Source organism: Heterodontus francisci, chromosome 5 (assembly GCF_036365525.1).
Source record: "Heterodontus francisci isolate sHetFra1 chromosome 5, sHetFra1.hap1, whole genome shotgun sequence".
NCBI lineage: Eukaryota > Metazoa > Chordata > Chondrichthyes > Heterodontiformes > Heterodontidae > Heterodontus > Heterodontus francisci.
The window spans coordinates 164,699,056-164,722,162 of NC_090375.1; the positions used below are offsets into that span (position 1 = coordinate 164,699,056).

Consider the following 23,107-nt stretch of genomic DNA (forward strand, 5'->3'; position numbering starts at 1 on the left):
ATTGAGGCCCTCGGACTGATCCTTGTGGCACTCCACTAGTTACCTCCTCTCTAGTCCTTACTAGTCTTTCCAACCTGAAAAAGACCCATTAATCCTGACTCTGTGTTCTGTGAGTTAACCAATCCTCAACCCATGCAAATACATTATCTTCAATACAGTGAGCTCCTAGCTTGTGCAATAATCTTTTATGCAGCACTGTATCGAATGCCTTCTGGAAATCCAAATACACTACATCTACCAGTTCCCCCTTTATCAACTCTGCTCGTTATATCCTCAAAGAACTCTAGCAAACTTGTCAAACATGATTTCCCTTTCGCAAAACCATGTTGACTCTGTTTGACTGTGTTAAGCTTTTCTAAATGTCCTGCTATTTCTTCCTTAATAATGGACTCCAACATTTTCCCAATGACCGATGTTAGGCTGACTGGCCTATAGTTTCCTGCTTTTTGTCTCCCTCCCTTCTTGAACAGGGGCGTCACATTAGTGGTTTTCCAGTCTGCTGGGACCCTCCCGGAATCCAGTGAGTTCTGGAATATTTTGACCAATGCCTCCACTATTGCTGCAGCCGCTTCCTTGAAAACCCTTGGATGCAGGCCATCAGATCCTGGTGACTTGTCTGCCTTTAGTCCCATTAGTTTGTCAAATACTTTGACAAAGGCTGGCTTTACACAAAACAGCTGAATGGTGCACACTTAACTACATTATTACTACATTTAATTATTAGATGGGTGCAGAAAATTTCAGCTTTTTGGATTTGCAGTAACTTTTACAAAATAATTTGACACAGTAAGTACTTTACTATAATCAAAAAACACATCACTAGTAATCAGGTTACAGAGTGGTAAACAGAAATGGAAACTTGTGCAAAAGCAGGTGAATCATAGGCCACCACCATTAAGAAGAAAACATTTTTTTTAAAATGGTACATCAAGGCATAAATACACTTGAAGGAAACTATAAATAAGAAATTAGAAACATTCCACTGTCCAGTCATTTTTTGTATTATTTAGCTGCTCCTTCCCAAGCTAATTTGAAAGGAAGAATCTTGGTGTTAATTTTTTTCTAGTCTATCCATTTATTTATCCACATTCAGAAACTAAATTATACATATGCATGATGGTCCACCCCAATGACTTTCCACTATTTAAGCAGACTTGCATTTATAATGTGAGTAAATAAATGAACAATGATTGCATACTGAAACTGTCCACAGAGAAGGTTTTGGCTATCTCACACTACTAAACATTACAGTAAAACTCATTTTCAGGGCAAAGACCAAAATTCATACAAATTTCTAAATGTGAAATTTATTATAAACACACATTTCTTTGAAATAGCTTAACTCAGTTGAAGAATTAGTTGTTTAGCTCACTCAGTACACACTGTTGCCAGCACTTGTGGTGGTCTGCATTTAACACTGTAATCAATACTGTTGACTTATAAACATCCCCCTAAATAGACATTGGCTACAGATTTAATCAATATTCCTTCTAAATTACAGATACTCAGTTATGTGTCTGTCTTGTTCCCACTCTCTACAAGGAATGAAATCTGGTTGCAATCATACTGTACATTTTGCTGATCTCGCAGTCTTAACATGTAATACCTTATTACCTTGGAGACAAAAACTAGAAGATCTCCAGTAAAACTGCCTTCATTCTGGCTCCAATTTAAGAACACCTGGTAATGTATCAGAAGCTTATTTGCACCATTTCCCTCACCAGATATTCTTAAGGCTTCACGAACGGGAGCGGAATGGTCATAAAGTGGCTTGGATTGAAAGAAAAATTGCATTTTCAGAAATCCACTAAGCGTTTCACAGGTTAGATTTTGATTTCCTGCCAGCATCAACAGCAAAAGTAAAAATAAAATCAACTAAAAAGCATGACCACTACTAGCCTGTCAGTTCTACTTGCATTTCTTGATAAAGTGCTTCTGCAAAATTACTTGATCTTCCCCACCCCCCTCAAAAGAGATAGTGAAATTAAAAAGCAAAATAATGAAACATTTTAAAATCCAAACAGCAGAACAAATAAAAATATGAGAATGTATAGAATCAAACTAGATCAAGAAAGCATGAAAGCACATTAAGAGGGACCCAGAATCCAAGGAAACATTCAGAAACAGCAAGATGCTGCACTTAACAACTCACGCAAGGAAAGGGGAAAGAGAATTCCTGTATAGGACACAATGAATAATGTATTGGATGCGTGGGACAAATGAGCTGTGAACAAAGTGAATTCACCCGATCTTTCACTGAGCGGGTTAATAAGGCCATTAAAAAAAGCAAACGAAGCACTGGTGCTCATTTCTAGAGGGGTAGAATGAAAAGCAGAGAAGTTATGTTAAACTTGTGTGGTCTAACCAAAGCTATATACCTTAAGTACTGTCAACAGTCTGGTCACCATATTTTAAAATGAAATAAAGGCACTGGAGAAGGTGCAAGAATGATTTATGGGAATGATACCAGAACTGAGAGATTATACCTACCAGGAAATATTGAACAGGTTGGGGTTTTTATCTCTAGAAAAGAGAAGACTGAAGGGAGACCTGATCGAGATCTTTAAGATTATGAAAGGGTTTGCTAAGGTAGATGTAAAGACAATGTTTTCATTTGTACAGGAGACTGGAACTACTGGCCATAAATACAAGATAGTCACTAATAAATCCAATAGGGAATTCATGAGAAACTTCTTTAACCAGAGAGTGGTTAAAAAGTGGAACTCGCTACCACCAGCAACAGCTGAGGTGACCAGCACTGAAGCATTTAAGGGGAAGTTAGATTAACACGAGGGAGAAATTTATGGAAGAATATGCTGATGGCGTTAGATGAAGCAGGGTGGGAGGAGGCTCGTGTGGAGCATAAACACAGGCATAGACCCACTGGGCTAAACGGCCTGTTTCAGTGTTGTAAATGCTTTGTAACCATGTATAAATATATTCAGAATGGGAGAACTCTGGATAGGAATTGTAACCAACTTTAGTTTTGGAAGAGGAATGGGAGGCACATATCTTGGAACCTACTAAATGATGACGAAAGCTTCTTGTGGTACATCAAGGACAAGCTAGCCTTCTGTAGGAAGCAGAGATTTATGACATCTGATAGGACAGTTTGAATGCAGGGCAGTGATAAAGAGGGAATCTCATTACACAATCAGGAAAAACAATGCTAGTTAACAAAAAATGGAATCACTGAGTGAACAAGGTTAGTATCCTCACTTTAAAAAAAAAAACAGAATTAAGAAGTTCAAAAATGAGCAAAACCAGAGTCACAGAGTTATACAGCAGAGAAACAGGCCCTTCGGTCCATCATGCCTGTGCCAGTTATCAAGCACCTATCTAATTTCATTTTCCAGCACTTGGCCCGTAGCCTTGTATGTTATGGCGTTTCAAGTGCACATCTAAATACTTCTTAAATGTTGGGAGGGTTCCTGCCTTTACCACCTTCTGGGTGAATTTTTTTTTCCTCAAATCCCTTCTAAACCTCCTGCCTCTTACCTTAAATCTAAGCCCCCTGGTTACTGACCCCTCCGCTAAGGGAAAAAGTTTTTCCTATCTATCCTATCAATGCTCCTCATAATTTTGTATACCTCAATCAGGTCCCCCCTCAGCCTTCTCCGCTCTAAGGAAAACAACTCTAGCCTATCCAGTCTCTCCTCATAACTGAAATGCTCCAGCCCAGGCAACATCCTGGTGAATTTCCTCTGCACCCTCTCCAGTGCAATCACATCCTTCCTATGCATTCCAAAACGTTTCTGGGATAACAGATCCCATCAAGAAACCCAAAACTACCCCGCTCCCCCATCCTCTGGTCCAAAGTCCTCAAGATAGGTGCAATAGATATCCTGGATGTTAAATAGGAGGAAAAAACTCAAATGATTAAATGTTCTGCTGAAAAAGATGGTGAGGAGTGGAGGGGAAAAGGAAACTCTTACTCCAAAATCCTTTGAGCTGCCCTGAGAGCCGGAAAGGCAGTGGTGGCAGCATAATACATAAAGGGACACAGAGCAAAACAGGCTTTGTAGGCCTTGGAGTCAAATACTTAATGATTAGTAGAACAGGAGTTAAAACTCTGCAAGTTGTACAGAAACTCTGCCAATGCAAATTAAGACATCTGAATTTCTGATAACATTTTTCTCAATGTGAAAGCTTACAAAATAAAACCCAACAGTTTGAGGGCAAATCAGATCTGTAGAGCAGGCAGTCAGAGATTAGTAGGTCCCATTAATAGGGAGGCCAAACACTTTCAACCCAACATGCTTCAGAAAACTTTAAAATTTTTTAAAAATCCGTTCTTCCTTTAAAAAAAAAGCTCTTGGGAGTGGGTGTTGCTGGCAAGGCTGATGAATTTTTAGCAGCAGAGGAGGGAGTGGGTGGGGAAGAGGACAGCACAGAAATGGCCTTATGTTAGTGACAGAACAAATAACAATAACTGATTTTTTTTTGCTCTGAATGGCTTTTCGCTTGCTGGTAAAGCATTAACAGCAAGAAAAAAAAAGTTTTTCAGTTCAGATGGCAATGAATATCAACTCCATGTTACAGTCAATATAGCTCTAACAATATCTGAAAGCTTTGAATCAAATTTCAATCATGTGATGGGATAAGCATAACAAAATTTTAATTACCTAAAAATGATAAAGCCCAGATTCATCTCCTGTAGCTGCATGTAGAATCAGAGTCACAACATCTCTTAATATTCTTCTGTCTATAGTTGTGCCAAGAGTTAAAAAGTGGTGGAACTGAAGGACAATAGAGAATTTAGAACTGGAGAGAGGTGTTTTGCAATCTTTGACTGCATCCTTGACATGACATGTCCAAGGTCTTAGCTGTTCAGGAACTATCATATTCCACTAACATTTAATAATTGCCTCCCTAAACCTCATACCAATCCCAACCAGATATCCTTCCACTTTTTTAATCAAATCAGGAACATTTTAACTGGGTCTCAATTCCACATACCTACCACTGTGTGCACACACGTGTAACTCTTTCTAATCTCACATCTTGCTTGAGGTTTGTTAATTTCACACTTGCTCTCGTTACTTATATATATATCCGAAAGGTTACATTATGAAGAGAATATTGCGCTTTAATTGGTATGCATGCAAACCGATTGTTTGCTGCACGATCTAACTCTGGAAGTAACGGACTTTCCTTCATTTTGGGTTGGAAAACTGACCTGTGAACAAAGCAAGAAATATGTAACATGTTGGAAGATCATTTCTTGATCAGATGTAATTATTGCACAGGTCAGAAGGTTAGTTCCACTTGAAACATTAATCTTTCTCTTTCAGGATGCATACTAACCCACTGTATATTTGCTATATTTTCAACCTTTATTATGGATCTTTATTCTCAATGCACCTCAGTTCCAACATCTGATCTGAAATGAAATCCATGTGACTGATGGGGTTACTATAATGATGAGATTGCCTTTCCCTTGCAAGCAAATTAGTTTTTTGTGCCTACTTCTCCAGTCCTCAAGGTGTTAAATGCTGCTGGTGCACAGTTCTACAGGTATCAGGCACCTTCCCTAACTCATCAAGCCACCAGCGAGCAATCAGGAGTTGAAACCATGGCTTTTTTTTTGCCTCTGCTAGACCTGGGGCATTAAGACTCATTGTGATACCCCTACTGCAACCCTGGCAGAAACCAGCTAAGACAGTACCCACCAGGAAAGCCTGAAGCAGACTTTAAACTTTTCTACATGGCAGTTAACAAGAGGAAGACCGAACCATCATCTAGGCTGCCATCATAAACACCCTGATCTCTCCCGCCTACACATGTCTGATCTTGTGCATCCACATCCTGACAAAAAAAAATGGAATAATAAATGGCCACTTAATTTTGCTGTAGTTCATATTCATTTATAGATTGAAATCTTTTCATTTTTATAACAACTTCTACCTTCTTCCGGTGAATGTGAACATATAAAAATTTTCATGTTATTTTCCCTGAAAAAAAAGGTTAATTCTTCGAAAAAAGAATGCCTGTTTTCTATTTTGCATTTCCCGTACAAAGCATTCACACTTAATCCTGTTGCGTCAACCATTGTAATTGCTATGTGTGCAGAGAACTACTGGATCAGAGTTCAAGACGGCTGCAACAGTAACTGCTTAAGGAGTGTTACACCTCACTATCAATATTTCAAGGCACACCAGACAATTCATAATTACATAACCACAAGATAAAACATTACAAACTATCATTTGATTGACCAGAAAAATATACCACACAAGAACACTTCTACCACTGCCTACTTTACAAAGCATAAAAATAGGGCAAAATATTGACTAAACTCAATTTCTTTCCCCTCCCCCATAAACACTAATGCAAGACTAACTACAACATGGAGGACCACCATGTAAGACTGTACAGTATCAAAAAAAACTTTGCCTGGAAATGTGAAACAAAAAATGGTTCCACTCGCTCTTGCTATTTTATTGTGGTCCTGATATTTGTAGTGACTGTCCAATTATTAAATTGTTATATTAAAACTTCAGTTCAAGTTTTAATGTAAGTTTAAATTCAAACTATTTAAGATGCATATCTGCAGTGCATTTAATAATTTCTTTCTAAAAATAAAAAAATGTAACTAGCTCACAAAATTAAGTGTTATGGATGCCAAGTTCACAAAGCATGTGCTATGGTCAAAATACTTTACAAGGATATGTAAAGCCACCAAATGTATGAATCCAAACATTCTCAGGCATTTGAGTCATTGTTCTCAGGGTCTTCAACCTTGCTGAAGTCTGGCAATGCATGCACCAGAAGAGAAGCAGAATCCTTGCTGCTCCTGGGCCGTGGATAATGGGGCACGAGGATACAGCTACGTTCGTCAGCGTGGTCATCTCTTGGTGTTAATCTGTATTCAAGGATAAACAGCAATGAATGGAAATCAATATTCTGTGGGGTTACACGCACAGATTCAAGTCCAAATGTAGTCTTCTAGTGAAGATAAGAGGGCAGATTATAATTGGAGGGCCATTATAAAATCGTACATGCTGTCATCATTTTTTAAATACTAGATTTTATATGGTTTAGAAAAAAGTACAGCAAGTTGTGAAGCACAGAAGTGGAGTTGTTTGGAACCAATGTGTGGATTTGGGCAATCCGGAACGTATTGTAAAGTACAATGGCAGGCTACGCACAACAAAAGACAATTAGAGGGAATAAAATCAGAAAATGCAGGAAATACGCAGCAGGCCTGTCAGCATTGGTGAAGAGAGAAAAAGAGTTAACGTTTCAGGTCAGTGACCTTTCATCATAGATATCGAATAGATGTTGAGCAAGTGAAAGAGGGGAGGATGAAAGGAGAACAAAAGAGGTCTGTGATAGGGTGGAAGGCAGGAACGATTAAATGTCAAAAGAGTTGGAGGTGCAGGGACGAAGGGAGTGGTAATGGGACAAGTCAAAACCAAAAGATGTGCCTACAGGAGGTGTGAATGGCAGACTGATGAACAGGAGTCGTCCAAATGCAAAAACAAGGGATAAACGAGACTAAAACTGAAACCTGCAAAGGAAAACAAAACAAAATGGAGGCAGTGATTACTGTGAAAAACTGTTTAACTTAATGTTGAGTCCAGAAGTCTGCAGAGTGCCCAATTGAAAGATGAGGTGATGTTCCTCCATCTCTGGCCCCATTTTGTTTTCTTTTCCACTGTAGGTTTTGACTTCCTTTGCTTTTGCTTTCGGGCAGCGGTTGTTCATCATTCTGTCACTCCCACCACCTCTGGACACATCTTTTGTTTTTTTACTTGTCCCATTACCATTCTCTTTGGCCCTGCACTACCAACTCTTTTGTCATTTAATCTCTCCTGTCATCTACCCTATCACAGGCCTTCCATTTTGTTTTTCTCCCCCATCCTCCCTCCTTTCACTTGTACATTTCTAACTTCTCCCAGTTCTGATGAAAGCTCATTGACCTGAAATGTTAACTTGGTTTCTCTCTCCACAAATGCTGCCTGACCTGAAGTATTTCTAGCATTTTCTGTTTTTATTTCTGATTTCCAGCATCTGCAGTATTTTGCTTAAAAATTGAGAGAGAACACTGGTTGGAACACAGGGAGAATGGAGGGGGGAACGGACAGAAACTGCAGTGTCACAGTGCAACCTGTGACAGAGGCGTGTAATTACAGCATGACAAATTTACATAGTTTAGATAGGCAGTTTCCATTATAAATGTGGACATAGGAATTTATAACTGAATAAGGCTGATTTAAAAAAAAGTATGGCAAAACTTGACAGCAGTAAGTAATGATTTCAGACAGGAAATGTGAATAAGATTTTTATTACATTCTAGATATAACATATACAGGCTAAAGACCAGCAGAAATCATTATACAGCCCAAAAGGTATATATGGCTCCCTGGGAAATTTGCTCCTTGCTATACCCCATTCATAGCAGTCTTGGCATGTTGCCTAATTTAGGCTTGAAAATGTTCCCTCTCCTTTTCATGCTCTCTAGTAAGAGAAAACTAGGGAACACTGGAGAGGTGGTGGCGTAGTGGTAATGTCACTGGACTAGTAATCCAGAGCCCAGGCTAATGCTCTGGGGACATGGATTCGAATCCTACCACGTCAGATAGTGAAATTTGAATTCAATTAATAAATCTGGAATTAAAAGCTAGTCTAATGGTGACCATGAAACCATTGTCGATTGTTGTAAAAACCCATCTGGCTCACTGATGTCCTTTAGGGAAGGAAATCTGCTGTCCTTACCTGCTCTGGCCTACATGTGACTCCAGATCCAAAGCAATGTAGTTGACTCTTAAAATGCCCTCTGAAATGGCCTGGCAAGCCACTCTGTTGAAGGGCAATTAGGGATGGGCAATATATGCTGGCCTAGCCAGCGATGCCCACATCCCACAAACAAATAAAAAAACTATTAAAATTGTGTTTCTCAACAACATTATAAGCATTTTGTCCCTCAACAAAACATTTGTGGGCAACGCTGCCAGAAACCTGAAACAATATAGTAGCATAGTATATAACAAAGTAATAGTTTCAGGCAGAAGAGCTTTGATCCATCTAGCCCAGTTATCCACTGCATCTCCTTGGTATATTCCAAATAACCCAGAATCCCATTTGTTGACCAGAATATGTCCAAATTCCTTCGCGACACCCATTAAGGTATTTTGTTCCACCAGGTGTGCCAAGGTTAATTTCTACGGACTGATATAAAAAGGACAGTGTGTCTTTAAGGCAAGTTTCATGTGAGCCATGAAAATAAACAGCACCCATTTTGAAATTAAAGTAGCTGAATTCAGCTGCAATCTACTTTAACTTCCAAGTCACTTTTATCAAAGCATTTGGTACCTAATTTTTTTTTTTTAAGCACTACATTTCACATTGCTCTGTGGCTTAATTCAAATTATTGGCCAATTTAAATGTATTTAATGCAAAACGACTACTTCAAACTGTCAACAGACTGTATAATAATTGATATGGGCAATGCTCCAACTAACTAGTACATTCAAATTCCCATATTTCCATGCAATGCGAAAATGCAACAGAGGAGTGGAACTGATTTTATGAATTTTATTTACAGAAAAAAGAAAGCAAACAACATAACAGAAGCTGAGCCAGATCAATGCAGTTTGAAATGCTTTTAACAGATTGTCCCACAAGCTGTGATTCTCCTTCCTGCATGAAGCAGCAAAGCAAATATTTCAAAATTGATTTGCACAGCCGAATGCCTATTGATCACTGCAACTGAGTGTAAAGACATGAATATAAATGGGAAGTAATTTTGGAATGTAAGATTTGATCCAAAAGGTGGTAGTTAAAAGCAAATTCAACTGCACTTCTTTTAATATAAGTACTAAATTACGCAGCAAACCATTTGTTTCTTACCGTCCATCCGGGACACGCTGCAAACCTTCAGACTGGCTGCTTATTCTGCCGGACATGCTTCCCCCTTTACTCGTTTTCTCTGGCAGATCAGCAGACACTACTGGGCCAGATAAACTGAGAGAGGCTTGCTCCCCGGTGGAGACGTTCAATGCAGACGGGATAGCGGGAAGAAGAGCATTATGCTCATCGATTTCAAGAAAAGGTTTAGCCTCTGAAAATGTCCCTTGACTGAAGGATTCGTGGTTGGTTGCAGGCAAGGTTGATGTCCCATGATTTGCCATGCCTGTAGTGGATGTCCCCATGGATTTAGAGATTACCCTGAGTTTATGGGAACTTGATTTGTGTTTCTTGTGCTGGACCTTAGAATTGTGCTTTAGGAAAAATTCACAGGACTCCTGCAGCACTCTCCGACTTTCAGTTATAGGGCTAAGAAGAGAGGAAGAAGCGAATATTCAGAAAAAATACCTGCTAATCATTATAATTGACATTGCTTACATGTTTTTTCCTTAATAATTGTGGTGGACATGGCAGTTATGAAACTGGGCTCACAACCCTGAAGACAAGATCCAAATCCCAACAAATCATGTTTGAAACTGAATTCAATAAATCTGGTTATTTGTGGGCTAGCCACAGAAATAACGACCATGAAAAGTACTGGATTGCTGTTTTTTTAAAAAAAATGTAATTCAGTCATCTTATTTAACTCTTAAGATTATCAAATTGTCCTCAAGTTCAACTTCTGCACATAAACATAAGCTTTGAAACGGATGTGTGCACAAAAGCAGCCTGGTGGGATTCTCCCTCACATGGGGAAACACCTGGCTTCTCCTCAATATATACCACTGCTGAACACAATCTGTGTCCAATCCCTCCATTGGTGCTCTAAATATCTTCTACCACACTGCAGCAGAGCAGCTAAAATCCCAGTCCCCCTCCCCACACCCCTATTCCCTTCCTGGTCCAATGTAAGCACTCGTACTAAAGAGATTAAAAGCTAGCCTTACTCTCGCTTGCGGGCACTGTGAAAGAAATTGGCCCATTCAGAACAGGTCTTTCTACTGCCGACCCAGAAAACTGCTGGTATGCCGACAATTAGTGTCATCAGGTATTTCATCATAACAAGGGACAAGTCAGGCCTGGTCAGAGTTTTTACCTAAAAAAAACACAAATAAAACCAATTACTGCATCAAAATATTCCAGAGGAAGTCCAGCAAGCAGTGTTAACCTCATTAAAACTACTGTGCCACAGCACCACCAGTTTACCAAATAGCACAAAGTTTTAATCAGGATTACAGACTGCAGTTCATCAGTAGGAAGATCCTTTGAGTAATACTCTTAACGACACAATGAAACTGCACAATATGCACTGCAAATGTCAGAAACTGGAGTTTCTGTGGGAGTTCTTTCAACTTCCTGCCACAAGTTTGAAAGAAGCCTCGGAGAAATAGCATAAACAGCCTTTTCCCCCCAGGGTTTCCTTGTCGTTCTACTACACTAAAGGTGCTATCTCAATGCAAGTTGTTGTAAGCAATGAACAAAAATGTTGATATGTCATCGATCTAAACACTGAATCTGTAAAAAGGCTAAAATATGGTCCCATTGCAGTAGCAAAACTATCATCCCAAAAGAGCGAGCCTAAGCACCCCATTTTCTCTCCCCTTTCCGTCCTTGTGCTGACACAGTTATGGCAAGTGATTTGACAAGTTTCTACACACAACACAATTTGCTGCCCAAGCACCACAATTCTAGACAGTAAGAACTGCAGACAGTGCCCAAGTGCAGTCCCACAGGGACAGCAGCATTCCAGCACCTAGAGTTAAGTGGCCATCTTTCATGCATGACATAGTTGAGACAGCAAGTTGCCAGCAGGCTATTTGGTTGTGGAGAGCATCACAGCCGAGCCCAATGTCAATGTCACCAACAGCCACATGCAAGCACTTTTCAACACAAGATGGTGATCAGGTGCTGATCATTTCTCCTCCTAGCCCCAGGAATGCATAGACCAATTATGGTATATTGTAATATCTTTTGTATACTGCCTCTCTGCTGCCCTCTCTGTTGGGAGGTGTAAATAAAAATTTCCAACATGGCTGTTCCCAGTTAATACCTCATTTTAGTTTTACACTGGATACACAACAGAAACATGGCGATGAAAGGATGGGATTGTTTTTTTTTTTACATCTCATTTGAGAGATTACAGTCTGAAAAACATTGACATACTTTTTGTAACTTCCAAAGTTGATTTTGAGGAAGTTTGAGCGATTTGAAAGATTGCTTTCTAACAGCCCATGGATCCAGGGCAATTGGGCAAATTGATCCAAAACTGGCTTAGTGGCAGGAGGCAGAGGGTGATGGTCGAGGGTTGTTTCTGTGAGTGGAAACCTGTGACTAGTGGTGTACTGCAGGGATCGGTGCTGGGACCCTTGCTGTTTGTAGTGTACATTAATGATTTAGACATGAATATAGGAAGAATGATCAGTAAGTTCGCAGATGACACAAAAATTTCTGGTGTCGTAAATAGTGAAGAGGAAAGCCTTAGATTACAGGACGAGTTATTTAGTCAGGATCAGTAAGAGTATGTCTGACATTGTGAAAGTGAAGACTGGTTCAATTTTAGCTCATGAGTTACCTATAAATTACTTTACATAAACAAATTACATGCCAGAGAAATTTACGAAGAAACTGGCAAGAATGTAGTGCTCAGTAAAGTACTCAATTAGGTCATGAATGGCTGGTCTAAAAAGTGTGATAATGAGAAATTGGAAGAGCACTTAACACGAAGAAATGATCTAAACGTAGATCAAGGCTGTCTCCTATGGGGTTTAAGAGCCATTATTCCGCCAAGATTTAGAGAGCGCTTGTTAGAGGAACTTCACATAGTCCATATGAAAGCAGTAGCAACAAGCTATTTTTGGCATCCAAAGGTCAACAGAGATATTAAAGAGTTGGTGAAAAGTTGTAAAGTGTGTCTCAGAATGAAAAATGTTTCAACCAAAGTTCCTTTTATTCCATGGTCAAACACAAGAAAACCATGGGAACGAGGAAATGTCGATTTCTTTGAAGGAGTAGACAGCAGGTAAAGAGTATCTTGTTTTGTCAACAGCTATAGCAAGTGGATAAAGGTTGGGTTTATGCCCAATGCCTTAAGTGCCAAAACTATTGAGATTTTGAGAAGTTAGGTTTGCAATTTACAGACTGACAGAAGTGTTGGTGTCAGATAATTGTCCATAGTTTACATTAGAACAGGTTGAAATATTCCTGAATAAGAATGGAGTCAAACACACTAATGCCACCATATCATCCAGCATCGAATGGTGCTGCAGAAGGAATTGTACAAATTGTTAAGAGGTCTTTACAGAAGTATTTGCTAGGTTGCCAGCTAGGCAGCAATTTCCATGTTTCTTTTCAACCCAGGCTAGACAATTTTCTGTTTTCTTACAGAATAACCCCACAGTTTACAACAGGTTGCTCACCTTAAGAGTTACTGTTTACATGCACTCCTAGGGCAAGGTTTATTTTTCTTAAGCCATACGTTAATAGCTAAGAAAGAGAAAACCAAGACAGAGTGACAATGAGTCATGACATTCGAGGCATGAAACTTGAGAGTTCAATGTTGTTCAGAAGGTCACGGTAACAAACCACCGAGGTGATAAAGGAGAAGTATGTGTTTGAAGTCATTATAAAAAGACAAGGTGTATTGACAGATATAGTGAAGGTTGGAGAGAGACTCCATCAGTGTCATGTCTATCCTTTCCTTGAAAGAGGAAATCTGACAAAGGGAGAGCAGGAGAAACCTCCTACAGTCCCAAGAGAAGGTCAGAATGAAAGTGACAGCCACAAAGAAACTGCCAGTATCTCAGAATCCATCGGTACAGCAAAGTGAGTCAAGGTCTCTGATTAAGACTAATCAATCAATTTCACAGTTCCAACCGTTAAGTGGAATTGGTAGTCAAAGTCAAAGTTCAGGGACAACACAGCCCGAGATGTTGGGAGAGCACAGTCAAGCTAATAAAAATGGAAGATGATATCAGGACAGAAAGAGGAAGAAGTCAGATAGGTTAACTGAAAGCATGTAGGAAGGAAGAAATAAGGGGTTGAACTTTACCAACCCCTCGATGTCGGGGGTCATGGCAGGGGGCGTAAAATACTTGCGGGAGAGGCCCGCCATGACTTCAGCCGCTGAGAAGCCCCCGCCACATTTTAGCGGCGAGGCCTTCATTTGCCTACTCAAACTTATTTTAAAAAATGTTAATCAACTTACCTGGACCAGGTGGCTGGCCCATGCCGATATTGCTGCCAGTGGCTGGAAGTCCCACGCCTTCCGAACCCTGTTTGCGGATTCAAGGCGAGACACTGGTGGGGAGGGAGGAGGAGTGAAATTATCAGGGCGGGGGGAGAGGCAGCGGGAAAAACACTTTTATTGGCTGTGGGTATAGTGGGGAGGACAAATGTGACCAAGTTTGTGGGGGGGGGGGGTGAAGAGGTTAGGGTTGGGAATAAAATAAATTAATCAAAATGTACCTTTAAAAATTCACTTTGTTCCTCAGGGCTCAAAGCCCTTTAAAAATGGAGCTGGCGCCTGTGCGGTGGTGTCAGGCGCCACTGCCGGGGATGGAACAGACTCCCCCTGTACATCATTGGGGGCGGCTGTTGCGCCCCTTCCACTTAAAATGAGCCCCCGCGTGAAATATTGTAGCAGCTCAGCGGCACGCATCCGCGCCTGAAGGCTGCTGACTTCAAAGTGCGCTGCCGCGATTTGCGACGCGCTAATAAAATTCTGCCCAAGCTGTTCCTTACATTAAAAAAACTGACTAAAAGTAAAGACATACTGGTGTTAAGAAAGAAAACATTAACATGCAAATTACTCTGGAAATATTGGTTATATGTATTTTAGTTGTAAAAGCAGTAACAAACAAGCAACCCAACCTGTTAAATTTCAGGGTATTTGTATTCTGCGAAATTATGTACGTTATTTTTACATTTACTGTGCAAGTTTTTTTTTAAAGTGAGGAGGGAGTGTGGTTTATTGTAATATCTTTTGTACACTGCATCTCTCTGTTGGGAGTATAAATAAAATTTCCAACATGGCTGCTCCCAGTTAAAACCTCATGTTATTTTTAATCTGAATACACACCAATTGTAACGCCCCAATCTATGCCCCAGCCCAGATTAGTTAACTCAGACAGACCATGGATCAAGCCAAGGACCTTCTGGTGTTACAAGATTAGTACCACATTGTTCAGTGACTCTGTCAGAATATTTGTTCCCTATTTCAAATAAAGCTTAATTGAGACCGAACACTTCAAAATAATTTCCAAGTATATAAACCAATTCTAACAGTGTTAGGATTACTAAAAGAGCTGTAATGTAATGTGGCTTTCCACTGCTTCAATGGCCTCAGAACTATGGGGAAATAAAGCAGAATTCTGTGTAATTAAAAACATCAAGAATATGGTTTCCTACAAAATATTAACATTAAATAATGCAGAAGTGGAATGTATGTTATTAAAGAGACATTCAACTTGTGAACTATTACTTGCAACAATTACTTGAATGCAGCACAGTTTTACCACTAAAAATCTAGATGTGCAAACATATTACTTTAAAAAAAAATGGATTTACAAACTCATATTGAATATAATCAATTGCAACACATTTTAAAAATTGATTACAAATGCAAATCAAGAATTGTGTATATCCCCATAACATACAATTGTGCATAAATGTAAATTTGTGCTGCCCATGCAATAATTTCTAAACAGCTGAAGAAACATTAAAAAGGAAAATATTTCCATATGCTGTGCACAGAATTAGCAAAACTGTGATAGACTGCATTTGAAGATCACAAACGGCAATGGGATCACAGCCATGGACTCCATGTTACACCATGGTACATTGGAGTAAAAAAAAAAATCACACGGTGCTCTGTAATATTAACCAAATTAACCTCCTGAGTCTGATTGTAGAGGGTTAGGGTATTCTATACAGAGTGTGTGCTGACTTAATTTTTTTACAACTTTTCTTTTGCACAAAAAAAGCAATGAAAGCTACTCAAAGAATAACCATTTTTGACCCATAAACTATCAAGGCAAGGCAAGTAAACCAAAATTATTACATACTTCAACCGCCAAAACATTAGTAGAATATTGCAACACTATAATATTGAGACTGAGCTAGCTTGCATTCCCCAGTACCTCCCTCTGTGTATGTTCATTTAAAAAAGAACAAAAGACTTGCATTTATAGCACCTTTCATGACCACCGAATTTTCCAAAGCACTTTACAGCCAATGAAGTACTTCTGAAGTGTAGTCACTGTTGTAATGTAGGAAACGTGGCAGCTAATTTCTATGCAGCAAACTCCCACAAACAGTAACCTGACCATCTGTTTTTGTAATATTGATTGAGGGATATATATTGATCAGGACACTGGGGAATACTCTCTGGATCTTATTCTAAATAGTGCTATGGGATCTTTTACGTCCACCCGAGAGGGCAGAAGAGGCCTTGGTTTAAATATCTCGTGCTAAAAGACGAACCCTCTAACAGTACAGCACTCCCTCAGTACTGCACTGGAGTGTGAGCCTAGATGGTTGCACTCAAGTCCTGGAGTAGGACTACAGCCCACAACTTTCTGACTCAGAAGTGAGGGTGCTAACAACTGAGTCACAGCTGATACATAACAAGTCCTTAAGAAAATTGCCCATATACAGGTGAATGGAATTATTTAAACAACTGGCCAGAAGGAGGAGGGCCTTTGAACATGCCATTGATTAATGCACACCTAGTTATTACCTTAAAACACCTTCATCTCAAATGGAAACCTCAATGCTTACCTGTTCACTGTGAAGACTAAAATATAATTACTCAGCAATAATAGTGTACACCGAATTACAATCAGCATTTAAAATATGGAAAACATTCCAAAATATACACTTTCTGAATGTACCTGATTGGGGCATGGAATGGGATAATCTTGACAGTAATCATGAATCCACGTGGTTTCCCAAGTTGTCCGAAGGGCTTGCTCATAAATATAGCATCCCAGGAGCCCAACCAGAGGTACCAAGTACAGGCCACTAAAAACTCCGATTCGAATCATAAATTTCTTCAACTTCTCCTGATTTCTTCCATCATGTTGGATCACCTGTCGTACGTGATTCAAGGAAATAATTCCTGCCAATAGAAGGGACAATCCCACCACCACACAGAGGCACAAGGGCGTCAAGATAAAATAACGCAAAGCATTCAAGTCATACAGCCCGACAAAGCAAACACCACTGATATTGTCGCCTTCAACTTTGTTCAAGGCAAGCAGCATGATTGTGAATATCCCAGGCATTCCCCAAGCAACAGAATGGTACCACAATGCTTTCTGTTCAATGGCTTCACAACTCCACTTCAGTCCTGCTGCCAGGAACCAGGTTATGGTCAAGATTACCCACCAAACAGTTCCTGCCATGGTAAAGAAATATAACAACATGAAAAGGATGGTGCACCCCTTGTTCTGTGCTCCTATGACAACTGTTTCCATGGTTCCCAGTTTCTCATTCGCTTTGTTACAAACTATGTTATTGCCAGCAACAAAACCCACAAAGTACATGAGAGATACTATACTGTAGCATACCGCATAGAAAATGATTGGCCGTTCAGGGTACCGAAATCTTCGAACATCAATAAGGAAAGTCAGGAACGTAAATAGAGTTGCACACAGACAAAAGATGGAAACAACTCCGATGAAACATTTGGCAAAGCTTAGTTCTTCTTCTTTGAAGTACATGTTAGGACAAGGTGGCAAACAGTCATCTACACCAAGAAACGAACTGCCGTGCCCAGTTGGGGTTTTCAGGGGTCGTGGACACCAAAATCCATAATCCTTCACTACTGATTGTGAAGTTTTCTCTGTAATCGATCTTGAGGTTGGAGCTACTGCTGAAGAGTGTTGGCCATCAACACAATCTTCTAACCTTGAAATAAAAATTCACATCAAACTCCTCTTAAAAATCAGGTTAAAACTCAAGTCGTGCCCACTTTATCACAAGTAAATTTTATACACTTCTCCATTTTGTATTTATTTTGGTCATTCCTCTCATTCTGTTGAGAGATAAAACAACTTGCTACCCAACTTCTACTTTTAGTACTTTATACTCACTGAATGCCCCAAACTGCCAAATCTTAACTTCTGCTGTACAATTAATTCTTCTTTACTTGAAGCCTCCCCTGATCAGAAAGGCTGACAATGAAAATTAACCAGGATGAAGCTAGGTCTTAGTATTCCTTGATACAGCAAACTGCAACGCTTGGCCACCACCAGCTCAGCATTTTAAACACAGCTGTTAAGTCTGCAATGAGTACAAGAGCAAGATCTACCCTATTGCAATACAGTCCAAATTAAACATATATGGAACCTTTAATGAAGTGTAGCATCCCAAGGCATCTTCCTAAAAAGGGAGGCAAATGAAACAGTACTTGACTTTAAAAAGAACAAATGAAGGTAATGGAAGATGTGCAAAATTAGAGGCATGATGGAATGTGGAAAGGAATGTCAGAGTGCAGGGTCATGACAGTTGAAGGTTCAGTGGAAGGAAGGGGAACTGGATAGAAGTCTACACGCAAATGAATCCATCTGTGTGCTTAAAGGTTGGGCTTCAGGAGGTTGCAAACACAGGGGTTCTCCAAGGCTGTCGGAGAATTTAATTTCAAAAGTCACCATCCAGGATTACTATTAGTTGGCAAATAAACAGTAATAGAGGTCGGCAAGGAAAGAGGGTAATAGGCAAGTAAAACTGAGCATTATATAGGGTATGGCAGGTAGAGTTTTGGAAAGGAGTTCAGGAGGCCAGCCCAAAGGGCATTGAAAAGGTTGAACCTGGAGGTGACAAAGTACAATGATGGCTTCTGCTGTTGAGGCAAGCTGGAGATGCATGCAGATGGTATTACAGAAGAGGAAATGGGCAGTATGGTGATGAACTCGAGGTTTGAAGCTCAGCTTGTACATTTAAATTAAAACAAACATATATATTTAAATACAAAAAAAGCAGAAAATGCACACCAGTCCAAACGGTATCTAAAAGCAGAAGATCAACATTTCTGCTGTGATCCTACATCAGGTTTTCATATTTGGTTTGTTTAGTATTTCCAGCATTCACTTTTCTTTTTATCTCATAAATTTTACAATTTTTTCCTTCGTGCTTTACTGCCAAATAGCTGTCATTGTAAAGATTTACATTTATCCCCTCTGCAACGATGAGAGATGTCTGCCACACAATCTAGGTCAGGTACTACTGTTACTCCTCTTACCGATCACACTGCAGCTCCTCTGGCCATGCGATCCCAAATGTCTCAATGAGTTTTTCACAGTCCTGGCGAACTTCCTCACAAAGCTTTCTGCAAGGTGGGTGAATCTGAACTTTTTCTGTACAGGCCGGTACAAACGCGCTGCACAGGAACATTTTCACGTTCGGTGAACAAAGCAGATTCATAAGTGGAAGAAAAGGCTGCAAGAAAAGAAAACAAAATTACTCCTGTTATGGTCTCTGGTGCGTCACACAATTTCAGCTTGCTTCTTATTGGACAGCATCACATCCTTTACAACATCATCAATTTTTTTTATATTCTTTCATGGGTTGAGAGCGTCACTGGCTAGGCCAGCATTTGTTGCCCATCCCAATTGTCCCTGAGAAGGCGGTGGTGAGCTGCCTTCTTAAACTGCTGCAGTCCATCTGGTGTAGGCAACAGTGCTGTAGGAAGAGAGTTCCAGGTTTTTGACCCAGCGACAGAGAAGGAACAGTCATATAGTTCCAAGTCAGGATGGTGTGTTGCTTGGAGGGGAACTTGTGGTGTTTCCTTGCATCTGCTGCCATTGTCTTGCTAGGTGAAGAGGTTGTGGGTTTGGAAGGTACCGTCAAAAGGGGTGAGTGATTTGCTGCAGTGCATCTTGTAGATGGTACACACTGCTGTCACTGTGCACCAGTGGTGGAGCGAGTGAATGTTTAAGGTGGTGGATGGGGTGCCAGTCACTGCTCCCTAGGGAAGAGAAATCCAAAGATCAACAATCCTGAGAGAAGAAATTCGCCCTCAACTCCATCTTAAAAGGGAGACCTGTTACTTTGAAACTGTGCTTCCTAGTTCTAGATACCCCGAGGAAAAACATCCTCTCAGCATCTACTCTGTCAAGTTCCCTTAGCATCTCATATTTCAATAAGATCGCCTCTCATTCTTCTGAACTCCAATGAGTATAGGCCAAACCTATTCAACCTTTCCTCATAAGACAAACCCTTCATCCCAGCCTAGTGAATCTTCTCGGAACTGCTTCCAATGCAAGTATATCCGTCCCGTAAGCAAGGTGACCAAAGCTATACACAGTACAACAGACGAGGTCTTACCAATGCGCTGCACAGTTGTATACTCCATCCCCCTTGCAATAAATGCAGCATTCCATTTGCCTTCCTAATTACTTGTTGTACCTGCATACGAATGTGATGATTCATGTACAAGGCCACCTAGATCCCTTTGTAGTGCAGCATTCTGCAGTTTCTCTCCATGTAAATAATATTCTGCTTTTCTGTTCTTCCAGCCAAAGTGCACAATCTCACATTTTCCCACAATATACTCCATCTGCCAAATTTTTACCCACTCATTTCACCTATCTATATCTCTTTGCAGACACTTCATATCCTCCTCACAACTTGCTTTCCTATCTATCTTTGTATCATTTGCAAATTTGGCTACAATACACTCGGTCCCTTTGTCCAAGTCATTAATATACATTGTAAATAGTTGAGGCCCCAGCACTGATCCCTGTGGCACTCCACTAGTTATAATTTGCCAACCAGAACATGTCCCATTTATCCTGACTCTGATTCCTGTTCGTCAGCCAATCCTCTATCCATGCTGATATATTACCCCTAATACCATGAGCTCTTATCTTGTGTAGTAACCTTTAATTGGCACCTTATCAAAACTCTTTTGGAAATCAAACCAAAGACTGGCAAGAAGAGCTGTATTGGAACAACGGGTTATCTTTAAGGAAGAGATGCTTTAGGTACGGGCTAGGAACATTCCAACAAGGGTGAAAGGTAGGGGAACCAAGAACAGGGCTCTTTGGTTCACAAGGGAGATAGAGATGATGAAACAAAAGAAGAGGGTGTATGATGCATGTCAGGTGAACTCATCAAGTGAGAACCAGGCCATATACAGTTAGTTGAGAGGGGAGGTGAAGAGTTCAATAAGACTGACAAAGAGCGAATATGAAAATAGAATGGCAGTCAACATAAAAGGGAACCCAAAAAACTGGCATGTAAACAGCGAGTAGTAAGAGGAGGTGTGGCAGATAGAACTTAATACTGACAAGTTTGAGGTGATTCATTTTGGCAGAAGGAATAGAGAATAGGCAATATATACTTAATGGCACAGTTCTAAAATGTGTGCAGGAACAGAAGGACCTGGGGGTTGCATGTGCATAGATCTTTGAAGGTGTCAGGTCATACTGACACAGTGGCTAGCAAAGCATATGGGATCTTGGGCTTAACGCAGGAAAGTTATGTCGAACCTTTATAAGGTTCTGGTTAGGCCCTGACTAATAAAATAAATACTAACCTAGCCAGCAATGCCCACATCCCATGAACAAATAAAAAAAAAAACTAGAGTATTGAATCCAGTTCTGGTCACCACACTTCAGGAATGATGTGACGGTCCTTGAGAGGGTGCAGACGAGATTTACCAGAATGGTTCCAGGGAATAGAGGATTTCAGTTACAAGGTTAGGTTGTAAAAGCTGGGTTGGCTCTCCTTAAACAAAGTAGATTAAGGGAAGATTTAATGGACGTGTACAAGATTATGAAAGGCTTAGAGAAGTTAGACAAGGAAAAATTGCTCCCATTGACAAATGGTACGAGGACTAGGGGACACAAATTGAAAGTTTTGGGCAAAAGATGCAGGGAGAATATGATGAAGAAGCACTTTTTTTTTGCAGCGGGTGGCAATGACCTGGAACTAGCTGCCCACAAAGGTGGTGGAAGCGGAGATGATCAAAGACTGCAAGAGGAAGTTGGATGGCCACCTGAGAGAAATAGACTTGCAGGGCTACAGGATCGAGCCAGGAAGTGGGACTGACTGCACAGCTCTTTGGAGAGCTGGCATATACTCAATGGGCAGAATGGTGTTCTTCTGTGCCGTAAATGACTCTATGACTCTTCCTTTTTATAGATTTGTAGAAGCTTTTACATGACTGGTCCAATTAAGTTGCTGGTCAATGGTGATCTCCAGATGCTGATGGTGAGGGGATTTAGCGACGGTAATGGGTTGAATGTGATGGGGTGATGTTTAGATTCTGCTTGTTGGAGATGGCCATTACCTTGCATTTAAGTGGCAAGTAACATTCATGCCACACATCAGCCCAAGCCTGAATACTGTCCAGGTCTTGATGCATGTGGACACTGATTGCTTCTGTATCTGAGGAGTCGCATATGGTATTGAACAATGCAATCTTCAGCAAACATCCCCACTCCTGACCTTAGAACGGAGGGAAGGTCATTGATGAAGCATTAAATGGGAAGGAACACAGTTTAGTATGACCTCTGCTATCTGGTACTGGATTACTGGGACACAGACCAATTGCCAACTTTAGTTTCTCCTCTTTTGATGCATCCTCAGTCACCAGATTTCACATTTTAGGACTTCTATTGTAACTAAAAGAAATCCCCATTAACCAAATAGTACTTTGTAAGTAGTTGATACCCAGATGACAACGAAATATTTTTTCTTTACTTATTAAGATACTTGAAAATTTCACAATATACTTGAACGCTGCATAGTTGTTTTTGATGGTGCAATCCTTTGTGGTTAAAAGCACCAAATTCCTCCCAATCGCAATGGGTTGGATCTCCCAGACCTTTTCAAAAATCAATGTCCCCTTCGCTCACTTCTCCAAGCACTTTTGGCCTAGATGTTCATGAATAAGGCAATTCCTGGTGATCATGCTGGTTTTCTACTTCTCTGTAAGCTTCAACTTTCAAACAGGTTCAAGTCTTCGCAACCTTTTGCTGTATCAGGTTTCAGACAGCAGGTGCGCTCTCTCTCTCTCTCTCTCGAGGCTGCAACTACTAGTTTCTTCTCTTACAACCTGCTCTCAGGCTGAAACCACTGGGTTTCCTTCTTATAGCCGCCTTGAGGCTGCAACCACTGGTTTCTTCTCTTACAGCCTAGCCTGTCTGCCTTCAGAAAATTTGTTAAATTTATCTGGACTCAAAAGTCA

The 23,107-nt window shown here is 40.3% G+C and overlaps 1 protein-coding gene across 4 annotated transcripts in view; it reads right to left on the reverse strand.

Annotated features, from left to right (window-relative positions):
* Positions 1-920: 920 nt before the first annotated feature.
* Positions 921-23,107, reverse strand: part of LOC137370126 (frizzled-6-like) — a 60,859-nt gene continuing 38,672 nt past the window's right edge. For all 4 annotated transcript variants that reach the window (XM_068032317.1, XM_068032319.1, XM_068032320.1 and 1 more), the window contains 5 exons: positions 19,154-19,350; positions 16,803-17,820; positions 10,860-11,008; positions 9,856-10,281; positions 921-6,865 (listed from right to left, as the gene is read on the reverse strand). In XM_068032317.1, coding sequence (XP_067888418.1) covers positions 6,706-6,865; positions 9,856-10,281; positions 10,860-11,008; positions 16,803-17,820; positions 19,154-19,350 — 1,950 coding nt within the window. In that variant the 3' untranslated portion in view covers positions 921-6,705. The remainder of the gene's footprint in view (positions 6,866-9,855; positions 10,282-10,859; positions 11,009-16,802; positions 17,821-19,153; positions 19,351-23,107) is intronic.